This window comes from Pholcus phalangioides, unplaced genomic scaffold (assembly GCF_987345545.1).
Source record: "Pholcus phalangioides strain wild (caught in Gottingen) unplaced genomic scaffold, Ppha-v1.0 ptg000039l_1, whole genome shotgun sequence".
NCBI classification, from domain to species: domain Eukaryota; kingdom Metazoa; phylum Arthropoda; class Arachnida; order Araneae; family Pholcidae; genus Pholcus; species Pholcus phalangioides.
This window is the reverse complement of record NW_028301625.1, coordinates 27,070,597-27,093,040: the sequence shown is the minus strand read 5'-3', so window position 1 is coordinate 27,093,040 and position 22,444 is coordinate 27,070,597. Positions and strand designations below refer to the sequence as shown.

The window sequence follows — 22,444 nt, the reverse complement described above, 5'->3', positions numbered from 1 at the left end:
CATTTTGATTAAAACTTTCAGAGATTACATTTCTACCTACTTTATTTCACATCATCTGTAAGGAATAAAGGAGGCCACATACACATATATATCATACAAAACATATGACACATTAAATAACACAGTTCGTGCCTGTCAATTTCCTCATTGAAACGTAGTTTAGTCTCTAAATATTGCAATTAATTTTTAATTTTCTTTTAAAGACTAAAAAAAAAACTCTTCTAAAGATAGAAAAAGATTAAATTATTTCATTCATTAATTCTGAATTTACTTATTTCACTAATGCTGAAAAAATTTCTTTTGTTAATGCTGGAATAACTTCTTTTATTAATTCTGGAATTTTTTCATCAATTCTGGAATTATTGCTTTATTAATTTTGAAATTATCTCTTTTATCAATGCTGAAATTCTCTCTCATTAATTTTGGAATTATCTCTGATTAATTCTGTAATTTTCCTTTCATTAATTCTGTAATTTTTTCTTTCATTAATTCTGTAATTCTTTTCTTTCATTAATTCTGGAACTCTCTCTTTCATTAATTCTGGAACTCTCTCTTTCATTAATTCTGGAACTATCTCTTTCATTAATTTTGGAATTATCTCTCATTAATTTTGGAATTATCTCTCATTAATTTTGGAATCATATCATCGATACTGAAATTTCTTTCATTTATTGTTTGAAACTCCTTTAAACAACTATGGATGCCATTAAAAAATAACGGAGATGCGCCAACATTCAACGCGTCACGTGATCTTCCAAGGAATAACGTAGACCACTGACGTCATACCAGCGTCGGTACTAGAGGGTGCGGGGGGGGGGCTGATCTGGGTTTCAATTTTTAGATGAAAACTGTTATAAAATTATCGAATTCCGAGTTGGTGGGGGCGGCAAGACAATACAAAAATCCTAGTTATGGTCCTGCGCCATACTCCCTCCAGTAATATAAGCTCAATGGATTTTAGCGCCGATTCACCCATTGAAGCACAGCTTGCATTTGGTGGCATTTTTGTCTGGCACACTCAGCAACCAATCTTGATAGAAGGGATTTTTCAGCCACAAGTAATTAAAAGTACACACACTTGTGCTACTCATTTTTTGTTTTCTTTCTTTAAAGAACCTTGTACAAAAGCCCTTTACGGGGGGGGGGGGCAGCGTGAAAGGTGAAGTTGACTGATCTAATGTATATATGCATATATGAATCTGTAAGGAAGCCTCGCTCACTTACGGACCGAAAGGCTGAAATTATTTCGGCAAAAATTATGAAACTTTTTTTTCTAAGATATTGATTTCTGAAGTCCTCCACAAAAAATACCTAGTACAGAAGTTTAATGACTTCCAACGACTCCAAATACGTCTACATACGATCACAGGATACATGCTACCATAAAGCCGGATTTTCCTAGAAGTGGGTTGTTGCAATACCTTCTAGAGCAGAAGGACTTTTACTCTAGAAGGAGGTATTGGTTGTTGGGTGTCAGAGTGTGCCGACTGAGCTGAAGAAAAAAAACAGCGATCGGAAGTTCATTTTGAACTCTAGCTTTTATTCCATAAAAGTTGCAAGGAAAAAAAACAAAATCATTTACGATCATATAGAAAAAATAAATAAATAAAACGGCCGACAAATAATAACTGGCAATCTCAGGGAGAAAAAAAATAATCCCGACATACACGCGGAAAAAAACCAGCCTACGGTATAAAGCCGAGTTCCCGTGAGCGTGAGAGCACGCTGCGGCGATTTACATATTGCATCGGGCAGAGCAGTTCCCCGTGCACAGAGAATAAAAAGGGAAAAAAACATTCCAACATAGGTTTTTGGCGGCGCATGAACCGAACTGGATCATTTCGCGAAACGTGTTACATAATCACACTACGCGTTTGTGTATTCCTACCCCATGGCGCATCAGCTACTCTGTCATCTGCATGCTCCAGTTTGAAGGGAAGCATCGAGCTCGATGAAGGGAAGTGAAAAAAAAAAAAAATGAATAGAAGATCGGTAAAACGAGTGGCGCACAATGCATTTGACTCCTCCAGAAGTAGTCAGCCAATTACACCTGACGTAAAACACTGCCGTGAGAATTGTTGCGCTCTCTAGGAAAACAGTCAAACTTGTTTTCTTATTATAGGTGAGTGGACGGCGTGTCACGCTGGGCAATTCACTTTGCACGCGGCACAGAAAACCTGCTCCTAGGAAAACCCGGCTTAAGAATAATGGGAAAAAACATGCTTTAAATCCAATTATCCAGGGTTATTGGCTGCTAAGGCTTTTTCCCTGTGCTTTGCACTTTTTTAAGGACGCCACTGACAGAGTAAAAAAAAAAAGTGGCGAAAACTATTTCGAAAAACACAAATTTTTCAAGGACTCTCACAGAATTCTTAAAAAAAAATTCTTTTTCAAGGACTCTCATGGATTTTCAAGGCCTTGAAAATTAACTTTTTTTTTTCAAGGACTTTTCAAGGTTTTCAAGGACCGTACAAACCATATTTTAGGAAAGGTTCAACTACTATGGTTCCACATAAATCCATCAACAGCGTTTCTTTTAGTCACAGGACATTATGACCGCCCCTCCCCACTTTTAAGGTGTCATATTATGTCTCGACACATTCGAGCTATAAAAAAATATTTTAATATTTCAAACTTCCAAGAAAAGGAAAAAAAAAAAGGAAAAAGCGTGCACATCTTCAAAAAAAAGTGGGCACTGCGGGTAACGCTCGGAGAAATTAATTGGACAGTTGACTGGTTAAAAATTAGGAATAAGTATTGAATGAGAGCATAGTTTGTACTCAGGTGTAGTGCAATGGCTAAATCGTAGAAGTCTTGGAAGTGGCTATCAAAAAGAAAAGAAGTTTCTTTGATTGGGAGATGTTCATTGATGCCATTGATCAAACAGGAAGAATAAATATATAATGAGTGTTACTCCGTTTCTGAACTGAATGATGCTTAGTAGCATGAAAATTTTGATTCCTCATGTTAAAGATCCACATGCATAAATACAAGACATATGCAAGATTCATCGAAAGACTGGTTATTTGTGGAGATGAAGATTACAAGGAAGTACACTGTCCCCGTGGGGGCAGTGATGAATTTTCTTCCTTGTAATCTTCATCTCCACAAATAACCAGTCTTTCGATGAATCTTGTATTGACAAGTGGAGAGGACGTTTCTATATACAAGAATTTCTATATACCTATATCCACACAGGTGAATTTTCTTCTTTGAGAAAAAAATGTCACAATATCATCTGCATGTGAAAACTCTATTTACTAATTATTAAATTTTGTGGAATGAGGAAGGTGGTTGTCAGTCACAGTTTTTCAGAAAGATATTCTTCCATTCACATCTATATGTCATGTTATTTTTTTTTTATAAATTTGTTTTCAACTTATTCATTTATATTCCAACATCTTAGAACAAAAAAGTTGCAAATAATACACAGCTAAGGTGACCTAGGGAGATCTATATTTTATGGGAGATTCTTGTATTTTCCCTTAATTTTGGATGTCTCAACATTTTTTTTTTATAGAAGTGTTTTTTTTAACAAAAAGCTTACTTATATTTAATACCTTATTAAAATCAAAAATGATGATAGGTAGTGCATGATTATGATATAGACTTCTGTGATTTTTTCTGATTCGAGGTACTTTGCATGTTTAAAAAAATTGGTCTGTTAACAAGATAAAACCACAGAAACCCTTGAATTTTTGCGCAGTTGTCACCCTAGTTTCCCCAAATGTTAAACTGCTTCTAAAAAATGGATTTTTTTGCTCATATGACGTTATATTTTGGACTACAGTTGAACCATGTTAACACAAAACCGTTCTTAACAAGGTTTGAGTGTATTTGTACTGTTTAAGGGTTACAGCAGTGTATCCCAAAGTCTGTAATATCGCTCCCGGGGGTGATGGAAAGGTTTAAGGGGGCGATAGAAGCTACAGGTGGAACAAAGGATTCTATGGGTTTTGCTTGAGTTGGGGATGAGAGAAAAAAAATTATGAAAAAGTAGGCGATGAAACAAAGTTTGGGAAACTATGGGTTACAGTGATATATTTTTTGCCATGGGGCTGTGTGTGTGTACATATATAAAGCACAAGACAAGAGATTAAGCGTATTTACATTTTAGGCTGTGGAATAGAACTGGTATATTCCTCTCTTTTTGGTCGTCCCCTTCCCCTGAGCCTGTAAAAATATGCATGTGTGTTAATAGCTAAAATAAAAGTTAGTCCATAAAATACAAAACCACAAGGATATTCATTCACGAGAAGTCACTTAAAAAAAAGATTTCCTGACATATAATCCTGAAAAAAAAATGAAAAACTGAAATAAGTAGATGAGTAGAATCAATGTTTCTTAGTGTCATTCAGAATGCATAATCACAGTGTGATGTACGCAGTTGGTTGTGTTTAACTATTTAAAGGCCAATGTTGAATAAATGGAACAGTTTTTATTTGCAAAAATATCAGATAAAAATTGAATCAAATATTTCCAGTTTTTTATTGTATATACAAAAGAGTTCAAAGTATTTTTTGAAATAAATTCAGAAACTTCAGGTTAATATAAACTTTTTTGACAAAATTTTAAAATTTGACATTTTTGCGTGTGTGTGTGTGGGCTATTTTTCCTTATTTCGATTCAAATTTGCCAAAATTTTAATTTTGAAGTAAATTGAAAATCATTTAGTGTGTTTTTCTACCACTTAATATATCAATCAAAGTAAATCTATTATTTTTTTTGTACTGTTACACGTGAACAAGCTACGTGCATTCAAATATGCATGTTCCATTTATGGAACATTCGCCTTTCAAGAGGGGGATTCTAGAGATATCTAATGTGCAGTGCGCTGCTTCGATTTTCCTGTTCGAAAGTCCAGGGTGTTGTCATCGTTCGACATGTGTATAGAGGCGAATTCTGGGTAATATGACACAGTGAATGTGATTTCTGGCGTGAGTTGTTTATATTTATATTGGTTGAGTACTTTCTCATTCTTGCATTCTTAGAAATACATGTTTTTGTGAGCCAAAGACTAATCAAATCGTGATCGGTAATCGTAGATAGTCGTTATGTTCAGCTGTATGTAACCATGTCCAAAAGGTATCTCACATTAGAAGCTGTGGGATATTTAGAAACTTTTAGATATACACAACTAGTAGGATATTTATAACTTGCAGATATATGCCAATTACTTGCTAATGAAAATAGCAGCATCATGGATGAAGATGTTAGTGTTGAAAATGATCTAGTTCCAACTGATGTATGTGGAATGCTAGATATATTTTGCAACAACAAGGATGAGGTATTGGAAACGTGTTCTTCAAAAGATGTAGGGCAGAAAAAGTGCAACTCATGAGAACGTTTCAAGAAAAGACAAGACAGTTTTGAGCAATCCGAAGAAAGAAAAAAAACCATTGCATGGGATAAAAAAAATTCTTCCTAGAATCGGATTAAAACCTTAGCTCTGGATTCCATTGTAAAAGATTTGCCATATGACCATTATAGCATGTTGGAAAATTCATTCAGAGTTGCGAGTAGTGGATCTTATTTCGCATTTGGAATTCCAAAGAGAAGTGACAATGAACCTTCTACGAACGAAGGAGGGGTTAATTATTCATCCAGGTCCACGTTGTCAACTGCAAAAAGATGCCAGGTCATTTGATGAACATTATAGTGTGTCTGCGACGTGGTTTGCAGTAAACACTAAATGCTACCAGTGTGACCAACGGGTCCATCAAAGATATTTTCCTTCTTTTATTACAGACATTAGAAAAAAAATTGAATCTTTAGCACACATTTTTATGTTAAAAAAATCAATATGTGTTGCGAATTTGAATTTGTAGTAGAAAATAGAAAATTTCGTGTGATAACAGTACTCCAGAAATAAAAAATCATGAGAATATACCGTGAGTGTGATACCGGTTTCTGTTTTCACCTCTCAAGTGCCAATGTTCCATTTATGGAACATCGTGTAAAAGGAAGAAAAAATTTTTTTCTTCAAATTTCAAAGTTGATCTATGTATAGGCATGCAAAAGGCCCTCGAATTCTAAATTTTACAACAATAAGTGATTTTGTTCATAGTTCGGCCTTTAAACTATTAATACAAATTATAATTAGGCTGACCATATTTCCTCGAGGGAAATACGGGATATTGAGATTCCAAATACGGGACATCGCCAATTATCGCCAAAAAAGGATGCCAAAACCGAGCATAGTTGCCAAATATTGTTAAAACTACGGAAAAATCACAATGGCGGGAAATGAAGCGTCACTGCAAATTGCAGTGGATTAAAATGAATTTCACAAAAAAAAACGTTCACCAAGACAAATGTGGGAGATTAATATTTTCATTTATAGTTGTAATTATCATAATATAGTTTATTAGTTGAAAAGTAATTTCAATCTTTGACTTCAATAAAGAATAAAAATTTAAGTAGACTTCGTGTAAAATACGGGAAAAACCGGGACACTTTTGCCAAAAAGTCGGGACGGCCAAAAATACAGAAAATACCGGGACTGTCCCAGGAAATACGGGACGTATGGTCACCCTAATTATAATATATATCTATTTTTTCCCTTTTGAAAATAACAATTTCTATCAAATAAATTAAGATCTTAAAATTGAGCATGAAAATCTAAGTTTTTTTTGCAAAAAGAAATTGAATTAGGCATGTTTATACCCATTGTTCATTGACAAAAAACCATATACCAGATAGAGAACCACAGATAATTAAATTAATTCAACAGATAATTACAAAAGTAACTATGAATTGTCAATGTTTTACTCAATGTATGCATGCAATGAACTTTTTTATGCAAATATATTAAAGATTATGGAAAACACATGTCAAAATGAATTTAGCTATAGTTTGTACTCCCAAAAAAATGTTGGAATTCCTGCATAAAATCTACAACAGAAAATTATCACTCATGTAAAAAAAGAAAAATATTTTAAAAGCAGTGAGAATGTGATTATCATGAAAGCAGAGTTCAAACCCCACCTGATTCTCCGGTTTTCCATGATTTTTGAGGTACAAATGCAAACCCGCCTCCCCTTTAAATGAGTCTTCACACATAAAAGCAACTTGGCTTCTACCATTTCAATCCCACAAATAACAATACCCATTCATACCAGTTTCTCACTTGGACAGATGATAGCACTGGAACACCTAACATACACTACTCTGGATACCTAAATGCACTGCCACCACCACCTTAGCAAAATTCTGACACAGTTTTAAGTGGTCTAGCGGTACTAGATCGACTCATGATGATAGGCCAGGTTCTCTGCAGTTTGTTCAATGGATGAAGCTTGTTATTTAGACAATTTTCATCACAGCCAAAAAATAGGTGTCCATGGGCCATTTTAATATCCCCAATTAGGGTTTCCAGGCGGGACTTCCCATCCACCCATTCTTTGGAATTTTTTGCTATTTCCTGTTTCCAAAATCCCAGAAAAATTCCTGGGAAATCTGGAAAATTACTGTTAGCACACAGTAATACTTAAAATGGAAAAGATTTTCAAAAAAAAAAAAAAAAAAATCAATGGGGAATATTTGTTGAAAATTTAATTAATCTTTTATACCTATATAGCATAGATTGGTATATTGCTATTGATATACATAGATAGATGTATATTTCTTGGGAAAGAAATAGATAGGGAGAGGAATAGACTGAGAGGGAAAAAAACTTTAGCAAGATGGGGCTTCCAGTTTATGTAAACTGTACTATACGGGGTGATTATAAAAAAACTATCCCGACATATGGGCCCCTAACTATCATACCATTCACAGAAACTGAATGAAATTTTGGCATAAGGTGTTTTGAGGTATGCGCCCAAGAATGATATGAAAAACAACAGTGTCACTCTAACGGTTACGGTTACAGTGAGAAAATTTCGAAAATATCAAATGGCAACACCAAGTTTTTTGTATTGGAATGCGATCTCCATACTGAAAAACACTAAATAGCATTGGAATGGCACCTGTAGCACAAAAATCCCCGGAGCTAGGCAAGGGAAAAGTAAAAAGGACTTTGCCGTGCACCAGAGCATTAATGTTCGTTTCATTCATCACACCGTTTCTTCGGCTGAGATCCCAGCCCGATTAGTCCTCCACAAGGTCATGTGGAAAATTTGTGAAACACAATAAAATGCTTTATTTTATGCTGCTTCTCTGTCCTTATTGGTTGTCCTCACTTTTAGCCTATCTACTGCCGGTGATTTTCATGCTACAGTTGCCATTCGAACGCTATTTAGGGTTTTTCACAATGGAGATCACATTCCAATGCAGAAAACTTGGTGTTGCCATTTTATATTTTCGAAATTTTTTCACTGTAACCGTAACTGTTAGAGTGACACTGTTGTTTTCCATATCATTCTTGAGCGCATACATCAAAATACCTTATGCCAAAATTTCATTCAGTTTCTGTGAATGGTATGATAGTTAGGGGCCCATATGTCGGGATAGTTTTTTTATAATCACCCTGTATATAGCAGTCTTGCCTACTATGAAATCCTAATACTGTTTTGTAGGAAATGGAATCATGGGAGATGAATGTAGAAGATATGAGAAAAACACATGGTTAAGATTATGGCCTGTTGTGATTTCTAATGTGCTATAGCATTCATAGCTATCTAAATTATTCTATGTGTGGGGTCTGTCCATTTCTGAAAAAGAGGGAAGTTCTCTGCTATCTAAATTCAAACACACTCTTTCCTTTCACCCCAAGCTTAATAATTAAAAATTTAATTTTAATTGTCCTTTTCCTCCAACCACCTGCAAGTGATTGAGAAAAGAAGTTTTATGGCTTTATGTTGGCCAATTTGTGCATATGAATCCCTTCCGTGTGAAAATTTACCATTTACAACTAACCCTGGTTTTCCTGTTTTTAAGCAATTCTACAGGAAGATAAAAGGGATTGCGGGGTTGGATGTTTTTTTTTATTTTCAAGTGGGGTAACCACGATCGATGTCTCAATCTGAATGGCTTCAAATGACAAAAAAAGAAAGTGACATAAAAAGCCCCATTTCAGGGTGTCTACCAAATACCAAAAGCAAAATTCTGTGACTTTTTGGGGACTTTTCTGTGACCTTTTCTCATTTGCAGGGCTCTCACTCTAAAAATTAGAAAAAGTAGGATGGTGGAGGATACACCCCCCCTTAGACAACATAATCATGGCATAATTTAAAAAAATCTCTAGAAATTTTTTTTTTTGAAAAATTTCAAGATTTTTTTTTTTCATAGCACACTATTTCAGTATCCTGTAATATTGACTCAAGCCAAAACAAAATGACAAATGTCTTGGTTACAAAAAAAAAAAATTTTTGGATAAAATAGGGTCTTAGCAACCACAGATAATTCTTTTCTGCTCTCCATTCCTTCTTGGGAGTCATCCACAGTCCAGTCTGTCAACTCTCTTCGACAATACACACGGCAAATTATGAAGATATGTAAGTTTTTTTAAGAATGACACTTTCTATACCACTTCCAAAAGCGAAATGTGTAAATTACACAAGGTTTGATATAAATAAGTCAAGGTGGACCAGATGGTTTTACTGCATTGTCCATCCCTTTTAAAAAGGATTTGTTTAAATTTTAGTGGTCCAATGCCAGTGTAATTGCTTTTGACAAACGACACAGTCACAAAACCTAGAATAGGTCTATGTACCCAACTGCTTTGTTATGCAAACTGTTGTTTCACCTATACACAAAATGTGCACCATAATTTTGAAAGATAAATGTTAGTTACTGTCCACACATGAAGTAGTAAATACAAAATTATTTTTTTTCAACCAGGCAGAAGTTTTTAATGACTACTCTATTTGTAGAACCCTCAAACTTAAGCAAAATGAAAAATTACTAAACCACCAAATGATCCACATACACCCCGCCTCCAAATAACCTTAAAAACAATACAATTTTTGCTTTGGCAGAATCATTAATTGAAATCTACTACATTTGTATTATTTAGCATTATGTCCACGATTCCCTTCTCAATTAAAATCAATTATACAAATTTTGCCGATACGATTTTGTTAAAAAAGTGGGACATTTTAACAAAACGTAAGAAACATAGGATAAGGTGGAACATTTTACCAAGAAGTAGGGAAAATAGAATGAGAGGGAGCCCTGCATTCGACAAAATGAGCCACCCTGGACTTTTCTTACATCAGTTGTTCCCAAATTGTGAGTAGCAACCACCTAGGGGGCTTGGGTTAATAAAATAGAGGGTCTTAATGAAAGGGGGAACACAGTAAATTAACAAAAAAGACCTGAATTTTGTTTCAAATTTTTAAAAACTTTTAAATTTAAAGTTGATTTAAATACAACATCCTGTAGCGATACTATTGTATAGCAACCATCAATCCAGCAGATGGTGTTAGTCCCCAAAGCAGAATGTTTAGCACTGTTCTGCGACGAGCCCTCCTGACTGGAAATGTTCTGCGGTAAAATTCCCATACATGTAATAGTGTTTTTTTGCACTTTTTCTTAAATTCTTCCAAATTGTTCTGCAGTAGCACTAATTGTTCTGTGACGAACGTCGCAGATTTTGGCACATTCTGCTTTGGGGGCGTTAGTTATCCATGATTGCCGCTGAATGCTGCGAGTGCATACTTATATATGTAAGTACTCTGTTGTAATACCAACAGAGAGAGAGAGAGTCGAGACTTCTAAATGTCCGGATGTGTTTGTACTCGACTGCGATGTAAATAGTTAAGTTTAACCAATAGTAATTTTAATAGTGACAAATTCATATTATAAAGTATTTTAAATCAACATGTACAATATAGCGAATCCTTACACTATAGCCCCATAGAAACTAGACCCTAAGAACTCAAGCCCCATTAGCCTTTCCCCCCACAAAAGCATAAGTGGATACAGGTTGTTTCCCTAACAAGGTAGGGGGGGGGGCTAATGTTTACCTTCTGCCTTCGCCAATAATTTTTTTTAATCAGGGGGGAGGGGAGGTAGTCTTCATTGCACCCCCATTATCCCCACCCATGGCTTCAATAAACTTTGCGAAATCATTTAAGCCCTCAGGTTATCATGAATATTCAATGCAATCCATTCCTGCATACGACCTTGCGAGTCGTATATACGTCCTGCAACCCCAGACCCCACCCCCATCAATGTTTGTCGTATTGGAGTTTTTTCGCCACCTACGACAAAACTGTGGCCACAACTAGATACTTTGTCATCCAGCATTCCAAAGCAAGCTATGTTGGCGCATCCACGCTTGTTGAAAACGCGTCCTGTAATGCAAAACTACTGAACACACCATTGATCGATATTAAGCCATATGCACAACAGCAGCGTTGTGGAGCATAGCAATAGTGGGCTCAAAACCAAGCAAAAGACCTGAACGACGTTGAATGAGCAAAGTGTGATTGATGGAGAAGTTTCTTTGGTTGGTTCAACGATCGGCGCCGACTTTCGAAATCAAAAGTTTGCCATCGGAATCAACTCTCATCGCCAGACAGGAATGTGCATCAGAAGAAGACGCTGTCTTAATAGAGCGAGCCCATTTCTTTACTGATTGCATTAACGTGTGCAGGTAAAATGTATTGGCGCAGGTAAGATAAAAAAATTAGAAGAAATGTTTCTTATATACGAAAACCGAAACCACTGTTAAAGGGCACAAACATCGTCCAGCCGATTTTCCAATTCGGAGGAAAGCACAGTAGAGGGCTGATCCAGCCCGGGGACTCTAAATGAGATAATTGTAATTTTTGTTTCTTCACACTATAAATTCACTATACGGGGCCCGTGAAAAATTTGGCCTGAGACTGCCAAATATCTCAGCTAAAAGACCCTACTGCAAGATGTGGGCCACTAGACCAGTGTTTCCAGCCTTTGGAATCCCGTGGCACTGTTGATTTCTTTTCCTTGATTGGAAGGACTGGGCATACACAAGATTAATGGGAAATAAATGGGTAAAAATAAAGCGATAAACCACTCACAGCCCAGTTTGGCGGATGCCAGGGCCCAGCAGTTGAGGAACACTGCACTAGACCAACCAAGGGCCTTTTTGAAGGATGGATTTCACATATTCCTTTTCCTATTCACATTTTTCGAAATCCAATATTAGACGCTTGTTATTTGCTCTATCGTCATGCTTAAGTGTCAGTCTAGATAAGGCATCTTCAATACGTTGCTCACGAGCACCATGGTGCTCCCCGAAGCACCCAGAGTGCTCGATGCTTGCGTCAGAATTGGTGCTCATGAGATCAACTTTGATCAACTTTTCATTTAAACACCTTGTGCAAATTGCATTCAATTATTAAACTCATCCTGATTTCATGCATTCGTATGTCAAACTTGACGCAAGAGTGCTCTTCTTTTGATGATTAGTACAGGTAGTGCTCGCGACTGAAAAAAGGTTGAAGACCCCCCCGGTCTAGATCGCAAGCTTGTTACAGTATTTCAATGGTTCTCTTTTGTCAGCTGCTTCCCTTGCGTAATTCATGGTTCATCAGCGGCTTCCCAAGAAGTTTGGCAGTTTTTTTCACCCTTTAAAAGAACTACTTTAAAGCCCCAAAGCAAAATGTTTTGCATTGTTCTGCGATGAGCCTTTGACTGACTGGAAATGTTCTGCAGTTCCCATAAGTGTTTTCTACATTTTTCTTAAAATTCTTCCCGATTGTTCTGCGACGTACGTCGCAGACTTCGGCATATTCTGCTTTGGGGCTTTAACGCATAGGTTTTGTGCGCACAAATCCATATTTTCAGCACGCCACGATGCTCCTAGGAGCCCCGACACATCCTTTTGGAAGCACTGCGCTACTCCTTTAAATTCGGCCTAAAAGTTAAGTCGCAACATAATCAATGGCGAACAAGTCCGATGTCGTTCAGTTGCATGCGTATACTGTACGATTTCGTCGTTCACTACTATAGCTAGTCTTTAAAGATAGAAGAAATCAGAATAAATAAAAAAATGGTTAATTAAGAAAAATTCTCTTGCAGGGGAAAAAATTGGTGCCCTTTCGCCTGTCCCCCACAAGGACGAGGCTGACAGGGCTGCAGCCCTAAGGCCCCGGATAATCACAATCATTGTTTCTTCATGCTATAAATTTACTACAGAGGCCCTCAGTGAAAACTCTGGCTTGCTCCACGATGTGGGGGGAAGATCATGTCCTTCTACAGAAAACCAATATTGTTCCCAAGAGGATCCCCTCCTCTAGGAATTATAAATATATCCTGAGAACGCTGCTTTATTAGGGGGAATATTACAGATGTTTAAAGGTCCGGACAAGCAAAGAAAGAAAAGTTCTTTTTTTGTTCATCCAGTACAAATAGCTTGTTTGCCCCATCCATATAATGTCTGCCCCAATGTAAGGAAGGTGGCTATATATTGGCATTGTTCATTTCTGTTGCTACTCACCAATCCATCCCTCAGGGGCAAAAAAAGAATGAATAAAACCTAAGAGAGAAGAAAAGAAATATTGAATGCCGCAGCTTCTCTAAAGCCTAGATTTTAGGGAAAAAAATATTTCTGGAGAATCAAAAAAATCTGTGACCTTCACTCAAATTTTGTGACTTTTTTGGGACTTCTGTGACCTTTTTCTGATTCCGTGACTTTTCCAGGACTTCGTGACTTTTCCGTGTTGGTAGACACCCTGAATTTACATGTGCAAGATTGGGGGTCGCTTTGGTGATTATTACCTGCATGGCAACTTTTTTCCTCATGGGGGGAAAAAAGGAAAGACTAAGATCCATCAAAAGAGTCCCATCTTCGTTGCGGAATAATGGTGGGTGACTCCACCCTCCTCTCCCAAAATCGTTTGCGCCGCGAAAACTACTGTAAAATCCTTCGTCAGCCATCTTGAATCAACCATTTCCGTTCAACCCACGTAACCAGCGACAACTTCCGAAAAGAAGAGGGGGAATACCGACATAAACTAAACGCCATGTACAGGGGTGGCAGCAAAAATCCCTGTTACGAGTAACTTCCTGGGATATTTCATTGCACATGTAAATGGGGTGAAAGCGGGGAAAAATTAATTTGTACAGTTAAAGCTATAAATCTCAAATGTTAGCAAGGGGAAAGGATGAGAAGGTGTTGTCTGTCTTTGAGGGGATACTTTGGTGACCAGCAACCATACTTTTTATTGAGGTTAGTCAATGGCCTTTACTGATAACAAATCCACACAACACTGTCAAAATTATTTATCACGACTTGGGATTGCTTGGAAAGACAAGCCAATGCCTTTGAGCTAAGGAAACTCTGAGCTATATAAAAGGGAAGTAGCAATGCATAGAGAGATGATGAGAGACATAGGTAGTTCACATGAGAAATCCTTTCAAAAAGAGGTGAATACGCTGGAGAAAGAGGATGTTGACCCCTACAGAAATCGACTTGGTTCGACTATACCATCACCACATTAGCATAATGAGGTGGATGGCAGAGATTAAGGAGTCAGATGGAACATTTGAGGTAGAGGAAGCAACAGTTAAAGTTAAAGAAGCCTTGATAGAGGTCTTTAAGATGGTCATTAAAGTCCTGAACCAGCACCTCACAGTAAACGAGAAAAGTGAAAAAGAGGAAAGGGAGCCCAAAACCTACACAGAAGTGAGAGTCAAGGAGCAGACTGAAAAAAAAGAAGACAGGAAGAAACTTGATAGTAATCAGGCCAAGGAAAGTTGAGGAAAACACATTAGATTCTTTGAAAATGAGTTACAATCCGACTAAAAGTGGTGCAAGGATCAGAGATCATTGGCAAATGCAGAATGGAGCATTAATGGTAGAGGTGGATGACCAGGATGACATTAAAAAGTCTTAGAGGGCTAAGGCTGAGAAAAAAAATTGTATCGTACACCTTTGAATTAATGTATACGTACATCTTTCTATGATGAACTTGAACTGGATTTCTTCCATCTTTTCTAGGTCTACCCCTTCCTCGTTTTGTGACGGATGATGAATGAGAATACTGATCAAAATTATATATGGCATGAATATCAGCATCAATTGATGGTCTTCGTGGGACCTGATGTTCAATTTCCTGTTTGTCTGTGATGTCACTTGCTGCAATAGCCTGATCTGATTTTGAGGAAGTAGACTGTGAATGTGAAGACAGACTGAGGCGAATGCGCTCTGCAGAAGAGCGAAGGCTTCGCTCTTCTGGCTCTTTAGCCTGGACATTGCCTTCTGCAATTTCACATTTGTCTATTTCCATGTTCTTTCACATCTTTCATCTGAAAATATAACAAAATTCATTCAAAAAAAAAATGTTTTCAAGAGATGAAAATGATAGATTTGAAGAAAATATAAAACTTACTGCTATTTTTTGTTCGAAGTCCATCTACTATCTATTCATTTTACATGTGCAATGAAATTTGTAGCTGTATTTAACTTATTATAGTAACAAAACTACAGATTTTCCAACCAAGTTTTACACAGTTGAATTTTAATTACATTTCATACCAGACGATATAGTGATTCTACATTTCTAAAAAGGACATTCATTATGCTAGCCTGATATTTTTTAAAGTTTTTTAAAGATAAATTTACATTGAAAGTAGTAATAAAGCTGTGATTCCTATTCAATGGAGCATTGTACTTTGGCTTGCTGTCAAAATGCCTTGAAATCATTCAAAAAATACAGCAAGATAATTAAAATTCACCTCTTATTCTCAAGGGTGCCGTGCCAAATGGGGGGTTAGAGATGCAAGGCGAGAGTTGTTTTTTTTTTAAATTAATTGGACTGAACACAACACATAAAACATACGATCAAACTGAGAACACAAAACAATAAACTCCACAAAAAGTAACATTACGATGATACAGACGCTCTACGACCCCAAGGGACTGATAGTCCTTCCAGTGGGTAAATATAAGTTATATTAGAGAGTTAATTGAATTATGCAACAGCCTTGTTACAGTACTAATTAGTTAATATTTTATAATGTCATATATATATTTTTAGTCTTATTCTCCTAAATGTAAAAATTGGAGAATAATGAGGAATATTATAATAAAGTTCATACTTTTTGGTCTCTTATGCCATGTTTGAGGCTTTTTTGAAGCAGACGCTCAATCCACTATTGTGGTGAACATCTTCAGTGCAGTTTACAACAAGCAAGGAGACGAAATAATCTCCTTGGAGGACCATTATCCACTGACGCTTTTTGCTGAAGGCGAGGAAAGATCAAACTCGTCGTTGTGATGTGGCAGCTTCTGATTGGGTAGATGAGGATTGGAGTCTTCACTTTTGAATGGATGGGGGATCGGAGACATTAGACCCCAGAGACACAACGAAAAATCTCAGGATGTTAGACAATGTGCACAGCTTACCTCCCGTATTTAAAAAAATCAATCCGTCTGAGACTTTAATATAGGCCGGAGCTTATAGGATTCCTTTTTCATGTGGATCTGTCTATATCAGCACCCCTTTACGCTCAATAAAAACTTAATACTAATTTCAATGAAGGGGAAACTCTCTAACTCGACACATGTTTGGTTTAACTCCGCTCAAGTTGACTACGATTTTTGTCCCATTACCACGACTGGCTTTTACAATTGCCCGTGTTACCATTCTAAGAATTTTTTGATGTTGTCCGTGGGTACTTTAATAATCCTTTGTTTCTTTGTTCTATATGATTGGTCCCTTTTATGCGCTGTGGGTGGGAGGGCGTGCATGTTTGAAGCCTCTTGGCCGGCTTATCATTTTAGTGGCATTTACAGAACAGGTCTTTCATTATTTTCATGGTCAAAAGAAGTGTGGATGATCCCTAAAGTGGGGTGTGATCCCTATTGGATGTTGACAATTTCAGCATCTAATGGGGATAAAAATCTTATCTATTGTGAGTTTTAATATTGTCTGTTTTCGGCAGAACTCAGTTTTAAGACTTCTTGGAAAAGGAATAAAAGAAAAAAAGCTGAAACCTGGCTAGACGCTGAATGTCATTTGGTTGTCATTGTGAGCATCTGTAGCCGTGAATGCAATGGCTCCACATGAACTTCGTTTTTTAAATTTAAAACCAAAAGTTGAAATTTTCAAAAGAATAGAACCAGGAAAAACTCAGAGTGAACTCTCCGAAGAATATGGAAGCACCATTTCAACATTTGCTAAAAATGAGGGAAATTTTTTATATATTTCAGCATTTGAATCTTCTTATGAACCAAGCAGAAAACACATAAGAAATCAGAATTCAACAATGTAGACGAAGCAACTTTTTTATGGTTCAAATCCCTCGATCTCACTCAATCCCATTATCATTCAAGAGAAAGCAAATGATTTCGTAAAAAGTCTCAATAAAGGAAATTAGGAATTATTCTATTTGTGAATGTTAGAATGGATGCAAAAATTTGTTTTAGATGCAGTTGAAATGATTGATTCTGCATGGAACTTCGGCACGAATGCCACGAATCGGAACTGCTTCCGTCATTGCTGGTTTTTGTTCTGAGTCTGTGTGGAAAATGATTATTTCTCCGAAGATTCCTCCCAGATTAAGTATAGAGAAAGCATAAATAGCACTATTGGTGATTATATTGCCGATGAATTTGTGAATATTGACTCTGATTTTCTAACTTCTGGACTTTTTAGAAAAAGACGATATTCTAGAATCAAGTGCTTCATGTTTCGAAGAAATAGAATCACACAGAAAGTTCAGATGAAGTGTCTGCACCATCTCTCCATGATGCATTAAAAACGTTAGATGTGATACGCAGTCAGGAAAAAGCAGAACAATTGCAGAATAAACTGAATAGTGTAGAAGATTTTTTTTTTTCTCTTTGGAAAGAAAAACAAGCAAATATATTTGATTATTTTTCATGAGATAAATTTTTTTATGCGTTTTGATTCTATTTTGAAACCACCATGAATTAAAATTAATGAGCATTAACATTTTATTTAATACAATTGTTAGAATGTGTATAATTATGTCTATAAGAACGATTGGACAAAAATTTAAAGTGAAACCCAGCTAACTAGACATCCGTTTAAATCAACATGTTTGGCTATGCTTTTAGGGTGTCGAGTTACTGAGTCTACTGTATATATATGTATCAATTTATTATATATACTTATTAAATACCTAACATTAATTTTTGTATTCTAAATTTTTTGGTTTGCACAAAATTGTGTGTATTCCATAGCAAAACTAAAGTACTGCTCAGCATCCCATAAGAGCAATACATAAATAATTTTACTCATTTATTCACACATTCACAATATATCTCAGTACAAATCTGATGTTTGAAAATACTCTCTTGATTGAAGATGAGATGGCAAAACTTGTTATAGTGAAGGCGTTGCCAGTTTCACATGTTGAGATACAGCATTAATTACAAAAAATATTGCGTTCAGGAATTCCCATCTACTAAATCAGTGTTTCCCAAAGTGGGTAATATCACCCTCTGGTGTGTGATGGAATGGTCCAGGGGCGATAGAAACTATACGAGTATAACATGGGATCCTATGCAGGGTTTAAGCTGGATAAAAAATTCCTTTCGCAAAAAAGTGAAAATGGGAGGAAAAGCTTTAGCAAAATGCTACGATGCTAAGGGGCCATTCAAGTATTACGTCAGCAGATTTTTAGCCATTTTTGACCCCTCCCCCCTTGTCAGCAAAGCACTGACCCCATCCACCCCTTGTCAGCAAAATTTAGTTAGCAGCTTAGAATATTTCATATCTTCAAAAAGGGTGGTTGATGACGTAAGCAACCTTCAACCCCCCCCCCTTGTCATCAAAAGTCAGCAAATCCGAACCCCCCCCCCCCCGATGCTGACGTAATACTTGAAAATGGGAGGAAAAGCTTTAGCAAAATGCTACGATGCTAAGGGGCCATTCAAGTATTACATCAGCAGATTTTTAGCCATTTTTGACCCCTACCCCCTTGTCAGCAAAGCACTGACCCCATCCACCCCTTGTCAGCAAAATTTAGATAGCAGCTTAGAATATTTCATATCTTCAAAAAGGGTGGTTGATGATGTAAGCAACCTTCAAACCCCCCCCCCCTTGTCATCAAAAGTCAGCAAATCCGAAACTCCCCCCCCCCCGATGCTGATGTAATACTTGAATGACCCCTAATGTAATGATTGATGGTTGGATGTCTACTCGTTGCCTACCTCCTGTACGCATTTTTGCGAAAGTGGCTACTACTTTTTTTGCATTGTAAGATTTTCTTTCGCATTTTGCAAAAAATGTGACCGTTGCTTAAACCCTGATCCTATGGGTTCACTTGAAGGGGCGATGGAGCAAAAAGTTTGAGAAACTATGTACTAAATCATAGTATTAGACATTGTTGCACTAAGAACAGATAAGGGGAAAGTAATTTCATCAGCTTTCATATAAAATTAACACTGATGACAAACATTTGCTAATTTTGTTATGCTGCCCAAATCAGAGCTATATAATTTTTCATTTTGCTGAGGCTTTTAATTTATATTTGGTTGCAATGTTATTTCCAGTAAGCATATTGTTTTAAATTCCTGAAATTTTCTCAATATAATTTAATAACAAAAATAATCTTTGTATATATAAAATAAAAACATTCGATACACATATCTGTTTGAAAAATAGAGCTGTTGATTATAATGACAATAATATTGCTTAAAAGCAGGGTTGTTTGGTTTAAACCATGGTTTAAACCTTGGTTTTAACCAAGTGGTTTTTTTAAAAAAACCACTTCGGTTTTTTTCAAAAAATCAAATAAAAGTTGCCTAAATATCATTTTTTTCCCTTGAAAAATATCATATTGGTTCATTATTAGCCAAAATGTTTCATTTTTACCATATTTTATATCCTTGGGGTACATTCTGATGGTATATCTTTAAATGACATAAGATTTTATAAGTGGTTTTTTTCAAAAAGTCTCATAAAAGTGGCCATAATATATATATATTTTTCATATGAAGTATCTTAGTTATTTAAAGTTACACTGCTGGCCACCGTAAATGCAACACCCTGAAGGAAGCATGCAAATAATATGAAATTTACAACATGCATTAGCGGAGGTGAGACATGCAAATGATTAGAATTTCAGCGCAGACGCACATCACGCGTGCCTGTGGCGCCACTTCAAAGCGCTATTGAAGGCTTGGAGATTTCGACGATTTGAAGTACAGCGGTGTTTTTCTTGTGGTTTTTTCAAAAAAACGATCAATTATGCCTCGTAGAAAACAACGATCATCTTTTGATCAAGTATCCGAGTTCAACAGAGGAAGGATAGTGGCCTACCGAGATTGTGGATTATCTTTCAGGGAAATCGATAGTCGTGTTGGACGAAACCAAACAACTGTAATGTGGATATGTGATTGTTGGATGCAGGAGGGTACGACGGACCGACGTGTTCGATCGCATCCACCTCAGTGCACCACTTCACGTGATGACAGGCGTATTGTGCGTATGGCAGTGACGGATCGCTCAGCCACATCACGAACCATAGCACAGCACATTCAGTCTGTACCGCATCATCCAGTGTCTGCGCGTACCATTCGACGCCGTTTACAGCAGAATGGTCTGTCCGTAAGACGTCCATTGCTTCGTCTACCCTTGACGCAGAACCACAGACGTCTCCGCCGCCAATGGTGCGATGAAAGAAGGATGTGGACGGCACAATGGAATGAAATTGTCTTTACTGACGAGTCACGCTTCTGTCTGCAACACCACGATGGTCGGATTCGAGTCTGGAGACACCGTGGAGAGAGGATGCTGAACAGCTGCGTTATGCACCGCCACACTGGTCCTGCACCGGGTATTATGGTATGGGGCGGTATTGGATATCACTCTCGCACTCCTCTAGTACGCATTGCCGGTACTTTAAAAAGCCAGCGCTACATCTCCGAGGTGTTGGAGCCAGTTGTCCTTCCTTACCTTCAGGGCTTGCCCACAGCCATATTTCAACAGGATAATGCGCTACCACACGTGGCACGCATTGTCCAAAGGTTCTTCGTCAATCGCCAGATTGAATTGCTTCCCTGGCCAGCTCGCTCTCCGGATCTTTTGCCGATAGAAAACATGTAGTCCATGGTTGCTCAACGATTGACCCAGATTACATCCCCAGCTGCCACACCAGATCAACTTTGGCAACACGTGGAAGCTGCTTGGTCTGCTGTACCCCAAGAACACATCCAAAGTCTCTTTGAATCAATGCCGAGGCGTGTGGCAGCGGTGATCTCCAACAATGGCAGCTACTCTGGCTACTGATTTTGGCAGGAACCACACTTCACAGAAGTCTATAAATTTAATCATTTGATGCTTGGTCAACATGTTATCTAAAAAATAAATATTGTTGCGATATCTCTTGTCTTTCTTGGTGTTGCAATTTGGGTGGCCAGCAGTGTATATACAAAAGCCAAAATTCCTCATTCTTACAACATTTTCTAACCTTTGGCTACATTCCGATGCTCTATCTTTAGCAAATTCATGAATAAGGGTTGCATCACACATCTAAATGTAGTGGTGTATTATCTCACAGGGTTTCTTTTTCCCTTCACAAAGAAGCAGCTACAGTATTGACACCATCATGCTAGGGGCAGGTGGTCCTATAATCCAATAAAGACCAGCTGTCCTTAAAGGACAAAGACTAGTGTACTAGTAGTTATACTACCTCACATACATTTTCATTTTCTTTCCCATAAGAAGTAGCACATCTCCTACTGTATATCTCCCAGTCTTAATATTCAATAGTTGTTTTTTTTTTATACTTTTACACACACACACACACACACACTGTTAAGCCCAGTTAATCAAGGTTCTACTGTATAGTAGTAACAGATTTATGAAAAATAATCAGCTATATACAGGGTGATTATAATTTAAGTTTTGATTCCAAAACTATACAATACGTACTGATCAGAATAACTTGAAAATTTGCATGGATACTCCTGAAGCAATGGAAGTTTCTTTTGCAAAAGAAAAAAGTGCAAAATGTGCAAGTAGATGATGCTGTACTTGGCCAGCAATATAATCTATTTTGTGCAACCACATCATTTCGGCACTTCCACAGCATCAGTGTGTGGATAGAACTTCTATCAAGATGCACATTGCAATACCAGCAAAGCAGCTGCTGAAGACCCATTTTGACAGGATGCACCTTAACCCTTGCAACTTCTGGCTGTGGGGGCACCTCAAAATGTTATGAACAGTGGTCAGATTGCAAACTTTGGTGAATTGCAATCTCCAGCACATTCCCTATATGTTAGAAGTTCCTCAGGAATATTAACGGGGGGGGGGGGGACGTTTGGTTTAATAAAGCTGAATTGCAAGCACATCCACATTATGACCATGGCATACTCCGATTCTGTTGTTGAACAAGAATTTTTGTGCTTTCAACTTCTCATAGCCAGAACACGCGGTGGACAACATATTTTACATTTCTTAAGTAAGTTGTAGTTATTTGTTCAATTACTTCGTTTTTTGTGATGTTTCCATGAATTATGAACTCGTGAAATGCTATAATTAAGGTATCATTCTGCCATGACTGGCTATCGTTTCCATTCTGCGAGCAAATTTTC

The 22,444-nt window shown here is 37.1% G+C and overlaps 1 protein-coding gene across 3 annotated transcripts in view; it reads right to left on the bottom strand.

Moving 5' to 3' along the window:
* LOC149065784 (histone-lysine N-methyltransferase 2C-like) overlaps positions 1–22,444 on the bottom strand; it is a 385,748-nt gene that overhangs the window by 359,563 nt on the left and 3,741 nt on the right. For 2 of the 3 annotated variants that reach the window (XM_089253606.1, XM_089253607.1), the window contains exons 2-3: positions 14,827–15,180; positions 4,111–4,173 (exon numbers count right to left, since the gene is read on the bottom strand). In XM_089253606.1, coding sequence (XP_089109732.1) covers positions 4,111–4,173; positions 14,827–15,161 — 398 coding nt within the window. In that variant the 5' untranslated portion in view covers positions 15,162–15,180. The remainder of the gene's footprint in view (positions 1–4,110; positions 4,174–14,826; positions 15,181–22,444) is intronic. The other variant, XM_089253608.1, reaches the window with a different exon arrangement.